Genomic DNA, 12,323 nt, shown 5'->3' on the forward strand with positions numbered 1-12,323 from the left:
GCTCAGATTCAAAGATTCAAACAAATCTCCTTACAGGAATACTTTGACAGTCCAGTTCAAGAAGCCAGAAAGCCACAACATTTTTTATATTGTACAGGAGAGTGAAAGTGTATCACTTTTGTCTTTTTGTTACAAAGAAAGTAGACAAAAGTTTTGGTATCCCTTACGTCAGTGGTTTATACAAAGATAACTCATAGGACAGAGAGGTATAGCATCTCGCTACCTCAGAATTACAAAGAGGTATCTGGCATTTTTGGCCATTTTGAGATGGGGCCTACTAAAACCATGAGGTCAGAAATGAGAAGCTATGTCTGCTCTATCAAAATCGTCAGATTATTTTGAGTCGTCATCAAGATATTCAAAAATTGCATTTGAAAAAGCTTGACATATTTGTGAAACTCAAAATAGTTTACGTCAAATTTCTCAAAACTAGGTACTGAGCAGAGAGAACTAGGTAATATCAAGGTATCCATCTGTATCGCAAATCTGAAGAGGTGAGTATTTTTTAAAAGTAGAAGAGTTCCAGTTTCTTGAACTAAACCGCCGTTGTGGGATGTGGGCTGTCCTCATGCTATAACCTGCCCCAATATATAACAACTACAAGCAGTAATGCAGCATGCCTCGTGCAAATCGTAAGTCGGCTTAGAGGGAAGCTCATTCCATCGCAAGAAGGAAAAGCATCCACGAAAGTCCTTACCAGTCTCCTCTTCACTGCTCTCCTCTTCACTGCTGTGCTCCTCGCTGCTCTCTTCTTGTGAATCCATGTCTACGTCCTTCTTTCTATCTCTATTTTTCTTCTTTCTTTTGGTTCTTCCATTTTGAGCTACTTTCTGCTCTCTTACTTGTTCATTTTTTTCCATCCTGGTAAAGTTACCAAAACTCTGAGCTCTGACAATTCTACCTATAACACGATTTTTCCTTCCTTTACTCTTTATAGTTCTCTTGTTTTCATTCTTGCTTTTGTTTTTGCCTCGTGGACCACCATTATAGATTTCAACCTCGTCGTCAAAACCTTCATCACTCTCCTCACTTTTCACTGCTTGGTCTTCACTAGAATCATCTTGTGAAAACAGTTCCAAGCCACAGAATAAGTCATGGTTAACAACATAATTTATTGAGCAAAAACAAAAAGAATGCCTAAAACAAATATTTCATTTCAACATCCAATATAAAAATCTTAGTTTTAGAATTTGTTTTTACAGCACTTGCAACAAAAAAAGGTCATACAAGTGCCAAAAATTAGAGGTGTTGCTAGAGAGTAGCATACAAAGAATAGGAGGAGAGATAAGAGGTGTTTATAGGAAAGAGGGAGCAAACCACACCAGAGCATCCGCCAACGAACAACTTTTCACTTCAACTTCCAATACCAAAAGCAGAAGCACAAAAACTTAAGAAAGCCAACATAGCAAAAACTGGGAACAGATTAACCATCCATCCACTTAAATGTACCAATACTAACTATTACCGAGCTTCAGACAGTGATTGTCAACATTAATCAATCAGTGACAAAAAACGTTTAAAAAATGAAATAAAGGTCCTCAATGAAAATAACTGTAAACAATTCATTATCTGGCATTTCTGAAATATTCATCATTTTAAATGTTGACACAAAATATGCCAATACTCAATAAGTGAACAAAATAAGGAAACTTTGTATCTTGAATTGCAACCGTTCAAACAATATATTTTTTTAATGTAAAAAAATTGAACTTTTTAATAAAAGAGATGCAGAGAAAAGAAACAAAACATTCTCCTGTATTTGGAACGAAGGCAATTATTCTTAAGTAGTCCAGTAAAATATGAAATGGTCAGCTCAGTACGTAGGATTTTAGGCCTACTTTTGACTGGCCACAAGCTGATGACAACAAAACAAGACAAAACAAAACAGCACATTTTATCACACAGAACTAAAAACATAAGTGGTACTACTATATATGTTTCTGGCTTCATATCCCAAAGCAGAAAGACTGGAAAAGGTATGTAAGCTTTTGTGTGCAATGCTTAAAGATAAGATTTTGTAACTTAATCATGTTAAGACATTGGGTTCTATGTCTGGAAAGAGTCAGCTTTATTAACCCTATCCATACGCTCTGGGGTCCTTTTGTACCCCCGGGGTTGTATTCTTCACATTTTACAATGCTTCTAGTACAAAGATATCTCTTTGAAACTTTCAGTATTTCTCAGAAAATCAGTTTGTCAGACTGCTATGCAAGCGTACGGATCGGATTAACGAGTGAATTTCCTCTTTGGAAAGTGGTGGCACAGAGTTCCCCATGTCATATATGGATATGATAGCAAAACACGACCTACGGATAGGGTTAATAAGGATAATTTTGAGTGCTTTTTGCAAGCAACATCTTCATACTTTAAAAAGTTGAATGAATTAAAATTCAAAGTTGCATAAAGACTATTCACAGATGTTTTGCATCGGAAGTCCAAGATTGATTAAATCTTCCATTACACAAGAGATTCTACAATTTTACACACCAAGGAGAGAAGGGTGTTACCTCAAACCAGCTACAATTGTGTGAAATATTGATTGGCTTGTTTGTGTGAGCACTCAAACTATTTGTAAATGGGCAGAGAATCATAATATGGGTAAAATTAGGTAGTGAAAGTAGCATAGGACAAAGTGTAGACATTGGGCTTGAAATCTGTACCCACCCAAAAAATGCCACTTAAGTGGCGATCTGCTGAAAGGCGGAGCCAAAAACGCCACCAAAGTGGCGCACCAGAATTAAAGAGTTGAACCCATTAGTTTATGCTTTAAGTCAACGTTGTCAATCTAACATCACATTGAAGACAGCATGAGCAGCCTGTTACACTATTAGTAATCACTTTTGTTCAATACTTACCTTGGCAATTGCCAAACACTGTATTATCAACATTTGAATACAGTCTATTCTGTGGATCATTTTGACAACGTAGCTCTTGAATGTTGATGTTTGTTCCAGATTGTTCTGCCACAGTTTTCCAGGCTGCCAAACCTTTGATGTTACAGTCACAGTTTATAGCATTGGAGTTGAATTTACTGCAGAGATGAACCATGAAAATAAAGACACATTAGACACAGAGTTAGATATTGACTTTTCAGCTATGGATTTTGAGAGATTTTAAAAAGCGGCAGACAAAAACAATGAAAATACAGACACATTAGACACAGACTGAGAAATTAACTTTTCAACGGTGAATTTTGAGAGATTTAAAAAAAAAGTAAATTTGTTTTTCACCACTTTAATCTATGTCTTTGAGTTTGTTTGTATAAGTAAAAAAGAATCACATCGACACAAGAACAGTCATTTAGTGTAGGTCAACAGCAGGTCAGACAGTAACCATAATTGGGAAAGAACAAAAGTAGGACCTTCCAGCCCTGCAACCTCCTGCGTGCTTTTGAGGACTTTACTATTTCCAAATAGAAAAGAAAGTGCTTTACACTATCACCCCCTTAAGAGGTGCTGTGAATACAATAACTATTATCTTTTCGTAAATTTCAATGTGCCAGGATTCAGAGGCAAAATTAGCGAGAAAATGGCTGCCAAAGTTGAGTTATTTCCTTAGCTTGAGAGTGTGGAAACTGAAAATTTACATATTTTATGCCTTTAATCAATGTTTTTCAGTAAAATTAACACAGAAAAGTGTCCTTTAATGGGTATGAAAGGTGTTGAGCCGAAAGCAAAGATTTAATTAAAATTCCCAAACCTGCAAATAAATGCCAGTTTCTTGACTTTCATTATTCTGACGATTTCATTAGTCTGACGAGCACCTGATTTCGCCGTGCTGCCTCCCAATTCTTGTCCATATTTTGCACGATTGCTTTAAGAAGTGATTTTAAACTCTCATTGACACAAACGAAACCTTCTACAAGGCAGGCTGCTTCATCCCAGACTGAATGGGAAACTGCACCCCACCAGAAAGACAAAGATATTCGATAAAATAGCATCCTAGAATGGGAATCAAACCTATGTCTTTACACACGGAACTAAAGAGCCTATAACCTTTAAACCACACACTGTGTGTCTTTTCATAATTAATCAATCTTGTTTTTCTTTTAAATGAAGGTGGTTTTTTTTAACACTTTGGTGCATCATCTCGCCGATTGGCGATGTTTACCGCCCAGTTTCTTTGGATTTTCTCCAAAATATGATGGCGAAGGGTTAATGCCCTCATCGACACTATTTAGATCACTTAGAAGGCGGGCTTCAACCTTGTCTGTCAGGGCCAACCTCAGCTGAGAGGGATAACAATGTCCCAGCACAAAGACAAAGATATTCAAGAAAAATTCCCCCCCCCCTCCCCCCCTTTCCCTCATCCTCCCCTGATGAAAGGCACCCCGACAACAGCATAACTTTATATTACCTCTCATTGGTAGGACAAAGTAATGTCCATTACCATTAGGCAAACCATCTCTATTGCCTTAGTAATTAGGAAACCTGGCTACAGGTAATCACTGGCAACTCGTAATCAAGCCGAGTAAATGGTTACGTAATTGTTGTCTTAGCAACAATCGTCATAGAATTTAGAGAAGAGAATTTTCAGTAATAAAGCATACGTCCACCGCTACAGTCGTGTCTGGCTCCTGTTGCTTTCAAAGTCTGTCTAGATCTAGATGTTGTGATTCTGATGTCCCGACTGTACAAACAATAAGACCAGAAAACTATTTTAAAGTCCTGCTGACTCCCTCCCTTGAGCTTACTTGGGGTAGATAGAAACAGCAACTCTGCTAATAATAGTTTGTTCATGAGACAAGAAGTTCCAAGGCGAATACAAAGTGGAGACTCCCTAAAAACCAGTGCTTTTATTCCTATCTCGCTTTCTTTACATTTTTTCAACCAATCTTATGACCATCGTTTTATTTTCACACAAACTGAATGGGACTTTTTTAAGTTTAGTTTTAGTAGAGTTCTTACAGCGTTCGCAACTGCGTAAGGTCATATGAGCGCCAAGGGGTGGATGTCAACAGAGAAGTCCATACAGGGAATTAGACTTACTCTTCTCACCTCTCTAGCTTCAACAGCACAAATTTTGCTTCGACTATCAAGGCACCCTGAAAATAGCGGATCACAAGAGTGTGACAAACGTACAAAAGAAGTAAATGAAAAATGACGATAGTAAGGATTAGGAAAGAAAAAGCAGCAGTTCCCTGTTGCAGTTCAGGCACAGTATGAGCATGACATTGGTGAATCAGCCCATTTTCAGTTCTATTGTGCATAAGAACATGTTAATGTCCCCCCTTTGGGAATGACCTAAAGACACTTCAGTCAGTAGCACCGCCCCTGACCGGGGGGGGGGGGGGGGGGGGGGTAATGGGACCTTAAATACTTCATAAAACTGCAAAACTACATAAATCATTTGTAAACTTTTGAAAAGACAAGATACTCACAAATCCACTGAGGTCGAGGCAGTGGAAAATGAAGTTATGAAGGAGTACTTGTTCACAGTTGTTATATAATTTCTTTGAAAACTCCTGGAATAAGAACAAAGGAAAAGAGGAGAAATTTTCACATATTATTACAATAATAACAAACACATTGTGACAATGAAAATATATAACATAAGAAAGTATTATAATAATAATAATAATAATAATAATAATAATACTAATAATAATAATAATAATAATACTAATAATAATAACAACAATGACAATAATAATAATTTTAGTAATAATAATATTAGTAAAAATAATAACAATAAATACATAAACAGTATTTTAATGGCGTATTTCCCCGCTCAACAGCAAGCTCCAAGTGTTTTTCAATCTATAAGGGCCTACATGCGTCTTTTATCCCAGCAGACCCTGTGAGACTTAGAAATATTCTTGGCTTCTCTGGAAGTGTATTGTGCAGGCAGCTGAACAAGAATCCAAACACTAACAAACTGACAAGATCTTTCACTGTTTTAAAGCAAAGTACCCATTCTCATGTGGGTGAAGTGAGGAAAATTCGTGCTATGAAAGGCACAACATTGGGCTCCTGATGAGGTTTGAATCCATGACCCTGTTTGTTTTGTTGTAGTAAGAGCTTCAAAGCGCTCGCAACTGCATATGGTCATATGAGCGCGAAAATAAGTGGGTTCTATTCGCAACAATTCACAGGACAGCCCGATTCTGGTTAACACATTTACCAAAATGCTTAAATGCTAAAAACTTGGTGTAAATAAAATTTTTATTTAAATAACTTTTTAAATAGCATAACAAAAATTTTATTCACAATTTTCCATACAGGCCAATGGCCTTTATAAAATCAAGGACTCTGTTGGGATCAATGACGTAAAACAGATTTTGCGGTTTTTTTCATCTAAAATATCTCCTTCGGGTCTCTCCAAAGTTTAGACATTCTGCTAAAATGTGTCTAATGGTAAAATCTGTGTCGCATCCGACACAGAACGGCTTCTCATCTCCCTGAAGGAGGTATGTATGTGTCAAGGATGCGTGTCCGATGCGTAATCGAGTAAAAATGACTTCATCTCTTCTGGAGAGGCCCGACAGATTTCACGGTCCCAGTTTGGGCTTACTGTTGTGAAGTTTGTTGTTTACTTGCTTTTTCCAATGAGTCTCCCGCTGACAGGAGGTGTAGTTTTTTACTTTATTTTTAAAGTCAGTCTGTGGGAGAGTGTTCGTCGCTGATCCCAACAGAAGGAACAATGATTCTTTGGCCAGGAGGTCCACTTGCTCGTTTCCTCGGATGCCCACGTCATGGCTAGGTAGCCATGCTAACTATTGGAATGACAGTGGCGAGACGCCAAGACTCCGGAAAGGAGTGCGACAGCCACATGTCGTTGTATATGTCTAGTAGGAGTGTAAGTGTTTCTGTGGGTAAATGTCTAATGATATGGTTGTGGATGTCATCCGAACCCGGAGCTGTATTGCCCAGGTCCGAGATGCACGATGTTAGTTCGTCTAATGTGAAGTCTGCATTGTAGGTTTCAGTGTTGTTTGAGTGGAAGTTCAGGTGTTGTTGCTCTCTGTTAGTTTTGATGTTTTGGAAGGTGGTGTTGTATTTGCTTTGGATGAGTTTTTGGAGAGAGATGTAGCTATTGTGTTTGCGATTTCTACCTGTGTTTCAGCTGTGGTTCCATCCGGCCTCTAGACGTGCCGAATGGTGCCTGTGGGTCTACCCAAATTTTTTTTTGCGATTTTAAAAACTTGGTTGAGTGGTGTCTGGCTGCTGATTTTGGAGATGTATTTTCTGAATGATTGTCTTTTGCTCTCACTGAGGCATCTAAGTGCCTCAGCTTGAGCTTTTCTGTAGTTAATATTTTATTTTTTGAGGTGGTGTTGTCGTCTTATACGGCTCTTCGATACGCTGCCTTCTTTTTCTTTACTCCATCATCACATTCGACAGAGAACCAGATTTTGTTCTTCCGGGGTTTTGGGGATGTTTTTGGTATGTGTTTGTGGCATATTTCTAGAAGTGTTTCCTGGAATTTGTTGTAGTTGAGGTCGAAAGTGGGATTCAGAATCTGGGAACATTCAGTGGCAAACCCGTCCCAGTGTGCTTTTTTGAAGTTGAAGCGTTCTGGGATCGGGTCGTTTTAGAGGCTATTGTTTTTAAGAAGACCTGGGAAATGGTCCGTATGGTCATCCAGCACAGACCACTCAAGATCTGGGACTAGGTCAAGGGTACAAAAGGTGAGGTCAAGTGATGAAGTGCCAAAAGTGGATCTGTTTCTGTAAGAGGGGGACCTATCATTTAAGAGGCAGATGTTATTTTGGAATAAAAAATCTATTATTTTTCCTTTCTGGTCTGAAGGTTTGTCTCCCCAAAGGGGGCTGTGGGCATTAAAGTCACCTAGCAAAATAAAAGGTTTTGGGAGCTGGAGCTTTAAGTTATTTAGTTGGGTTATTTTGAGGGGGTAATTTGGTGGGATATAAACTGAGGAGATCGTGATTGGTCTGTGCTGGGTGACCCGTACAGCAATAGCCTGGAGGGTCGTCTTAAGAAGTACTTGTCTGTGAAGTGTGTTGTTGTCGGTGTAGATGGTGGTTCCACCTGAAGCAATCTGGTTCTCCGTGCGAATGTGATGATACATAGTAAACCCTTTTAAGTCTATGGTTGAAGCCGGGGTGAACTTTGTTTCCTGTATACAGGCCACAAGGGGGAACAGGACACCTCACACTCCATCAAGGGGGTGGGGCATGGGGAGGAAAAAGAAGAAAAAGAAGGGATAGAAGAGGAGGGAGGGGAAGAAGAGAGGGCGGAGGGAGAGTCCACTCCATTCTACCCTTGAACCCCAAAGCGGTTAGAAAGTGGCACCTCAAAGGAGGGCACCATTGGGATAGAAGGGAGCTTTTTTGTCTTCAGCACAGAAACATGCCTGTTGACTGCGTGCTTTGGGAGGTCGGCAGTAGAGGTACTGATCGACCACGTGGCCACCCCGACTGCCTTTGAGTATGACCGGCCAATGACTGGGGTCATAATTGGCGGGCAGACAGTCTTTCAGGGCTCCTAGAATGAGCAGCTTTCTTGCACCTTGTACTCTTGGATGGCGCGTTCTTGGAGCCAAGTCGGGCACTCCTTTCTGAGCGCTGTGTGCTGGCCATGGCAATTGGGGCAGGAAGGACTAGCCTTGCATTCCTTTTCATGGTGCCCGGTCTTGCCACAACAAGTACACACGGCTGCATGTTGGCATCTCGACATACTATGGCTGAACTTCTGACACTTGAAACAGTGCAGAGGGTTCAGCAAACAGGGTCGCACGTCAAGTAGCTAATATGATGCCCGGACGGTGGCTGGAGGGAGACACAACTAAAAAAAAAGTGAGTACGATCGTGCTTGTGTCAATAGTGGTCTCCCCCGCAGCAGAATAATCCTGACGGGCTTCGACCACTCCCTCACAGTTCTCCACAATTTCTTCCATGGAGCAGCCTTTCAGCTCATGACTGCGGACGACGCCCTTCGAGCCGTTAAACTTATGGTAACACTCGGACTTACATGGAATACCGCCGAAGGTCGTGGTATCCAGGAGTTTGGTCACCTCGTCCCCAGTTGCACACTTGACAAGGAGAGAACCACTGGAAAGCTTCTGTACACATGTGGAGATGTATCCCTGAACTTTCTGTAGTGCATCTCCTGTCTTAAAGAGGTTCAGATCGGTAATCTTTCTCTGTGCGTCTTTTGGACTAGAGATGGCCACGTACGGCTGCCGCAGATACTCCCTGGGAAAAGGGAGGGTAGGAGCAACGGTAAAGGTCCTTTTGTTTTTGGGTTTGTTCGGATCGGCGGCTACAACCGCTTCCGCGAGCCGAGACTTTTTACATGCATTGAGAGCTGGGGCAGGGTCGATGGTATTTTTGGAATCCATAAGAAATTTGAGGATGGTTCAGCTCCAGGGATCCCCTCCCGCCATCGAGCCCAACAAGGGACCGCAGATTGATCTCACCTCAACTGCCAGGTACTCGGTTTCCCTCCGCAAGGGTCGCTCCTCAAGGTCAACAAGGCGCCCATGGGATGAGTGACCTCTAATTTTGCTCTGCATGAGGTCGGCGGTGGAAGAAGAGATAGAAGAAGTAAGAAAGAAGGAAGTAAAAGAGGAAGATACACCAAAGTAGGTGTTGCATCCGGATTCCAGAGGGTTGGGGTCCGTGTGCGACACTTCGTCATTAGAGTGGTTACACCTCCTACAGACGGGGTAGTGGGTCTATTTATGTACCCCCGACCCACAGGGGGTAAACCCATGACCTTTCAGTTGCGAGCTTAACTACTAGATCACCAATGCAGGTATCCTGCATGTTAGAACACTACTTGTCCCCAAAATGGGAAACTTTGTTTTGTAGAGGTTTTTACGAAGCTCGCAACTGCATAAGGTCATATGGGCGCCAGAAGATTAGAGGTGTTACAGGAGAGTAACAAACATAAAAAAGAAAAGGGGAGATAAGGACGATAAATGTTTGATAGGAAAGAAGGAGCAAACCACACCAGAGCACCCGCCAACCACCCACAAAATGGGAAAATGAAGGGGATAAATTATTCTAAAGAAAACTCACAGGCGTTGCAGAGATGGAAGGTGTTGATATGTCAGTCCATCACCCAGTGAGGTCAGTTGATTATTTTCTAAAATTCTGTGGAAACAAAAATAATAAGTTTTTAATGCATTCACTTACAGTACACAATAAATGTCATTGACAAACATAAATCAGTGCTACAAGAAACCCTTTTCACAAATGTTTCAACTTGTAACTCTGTAAAGAAGACAGTACAGTATTTTTATCATTTTATTTTCAATACATAAACAGATCATTCCAAAAGTAGGTATCTCTGAAAAAAATTCTTTCTGAAATGAAAGTTACACATTGATACAAAACAGGAATATTTGCCGCATTAGTTTGCTTATGTTCTATTGTAGATTGGTAATAGTTTTCTTTTCTTACTTTACTCTTTTCATTTATGGCCTCTTTCAATATCTGTGTTATTTGTCTTTTACTCATTCCCTCTCGAGAAAATAGTTGAATTCAAAACAACAAGTATGCAGTCACAAAAAGACTACATCTAATGTGTCATGACATTCTGTTTCCAAGAAGGATACCTACTCCAACTGTGTTTCAACCAAGTACATGTTTAGATCGTCGTCTCAGAACTATGTTATCTAAAGTGTACTTAAAGAATAAAGGGCACTTTGGACGAAATAATTCAGGGGCGACGAGGTGCACTTTGACATAAGCAATGGACACTAAAATAGTTGCGTTTTTGTTGAAAATAATCAGACATACACTTCCTCTTAACTTGTGTGCTGCGACATGACAAGCATGTAGGCCTGCATCCCAGTAGACATCTTTGTGCAGTACTCTAAACTACAATTATTTATTTGTATATCATAATGCTTAGATAATATTGAATTGAATCCTTCTACTTACAGTGTCCGAAGTTTATACAGATTTCTGAAAGCGTTGGGGTGTATGTAGGAGATCTTGTTATTTTGCAAAAACCTGAAAAATAATAATAATAATAATATAATAGATAGCATTTGTATGCGCATATCCCCGCTCAACAGCAGGCTCTATGCGCTTTACACTATATTATTACCCCAGCAGACCATAGAACACTCCGAAACATTCTCAGCTTCCCGGGAAGCATACAGTGCAAGCAGCTGACTAAGCGCTCAAACACTAACAAACTGACAAGATCTTTCGCTGTCTATAGCCGGGTACCCATTCCCACCTGGGTGAAGTGGGTCCAATATATATATGAAAACAATATAGAGCAAATGTTAAATGGTGAGTTCAGTCTGATAAGAAATTTATGGCACTTGCGACACAAATAAATCACTCAAGTGCTAAAGAGATGTCATGAGTAAGATAGAACTAAAAGAAGGAGGAGGGACATATGGATAATAGATGCTGGATGGCAAAGAAGAAGCAAACCTCACTAGAGCACTCACCAACAACTCGCTGAAATAATGAGATGATCTGAGCAAAGATTAGGATATTGACACAGTAACAATCATTTTGTGCCCAGATAGATGGGAGTAAGAGAGGAAAAGAGGCGATGTTGGACCTACTAGAGACACCATTAAACATCTGCGTGACGATGCAACAAACTGCACAAAGAGAAAGCAACACTAAAGGTACCAACTTTTACAACATCTGTACAGCCGGCTTTAGTATAATAAGAGTTTTATGACACTTCCAACACAAACAGGTTATGTGTTACAAGAGAGTAACAAACACAAAAAAGAAGAAGGAGAGATAAAGACGATACATGTTTGATAGAAAAGAAGGAGCACCCATCAACCACCCACTGGTACTGTCATCAACCTCTCGACATTTATTATGATAATAATAAAAACTAACAATCAATTAGCAAAAAAAAAATATTATTGAATAATAGAAACAATAATAGTAACTATAATAGCAATGATGAGAAGGACAACCATGATATATGATAATAAAAATAATAATAACAAAGATAATAATGATGATGATGACAACCATAGTTGTGGTGATCATTATCTTACTACTAATGGAGCTAAGGCCAAATTTTGCGAACAGTATATTCTCAGAAACTACCGAATTACAAAATATGAAACTTTGTCAGTACCCGTAACTTGAAACGTAGTGTTGCACTATTGTATTTTCATTAAGATAAAATGTGTAAGAAGAAAGCCCATTTTAAGTTAAATTCAGTCCTTTTGGAGCGATCGCCATCATTTGCTTCGACATCGTATATTCACTGCGGAGTGCCGACTGCGCCAAAGGATATTTTGTGTTCAGTTGGTTATACATTAAGTAGATTTACGGGAATTCCCGGTTTCGGTCTCACGCCTTTGACCGTCTTCTCACTGCGGGTATGGAGTGCTCATAGGAGGAGGAGGAGGAGGAGGAGGAG

At 39.9% G+C, this 12,323-nt stretch overlaps 1 protein-coding gene across 1 annotated transcript in view; it reads right to left on the reverse strand.

The window, feature by feature from the left end:
* The window catches only part of LOC101855057 (adhesion G-protein coupled receptor G4), a gene marked incomplete in the record, with an annotated part of 58,866 nt that overhangs the window by 43,103 nt on the left and 3,440 nt on the right, over positions 1-12,323 (reverse strand). The window contains 5 exon segments of the mRNA XM_013088636.2: positions 698-1,060; positions 2,856-3,031; positions 5,381-5,464; positions 9,986-10,060; positions 10,853-10,924. Of these exon segments, the coding sequence (XP_012944090.1) occupies positions 698-1,060; positions 2,856-3,031; positions 5,381-5,464; positions 9,986-10,060; positions 10,853-10,924 (770 nt within the window).

The sequence above is a fragment of the Aplysia californica genome, unplaced genomic scaffold (assembly GCF_000002075.1).
Source record: "Aplysia californica isolate F4 #8 unplaced genomic scaffold, AplCal3.0 scaffold00779, whole genome shotgun sequence".
Classification (NCBI taxonomy): Eukaryota; Metazoa; Mollusca; class Gastropoda; order Aplysiida; family Aplysiidae; genus Aplysia; species Aplysia californica.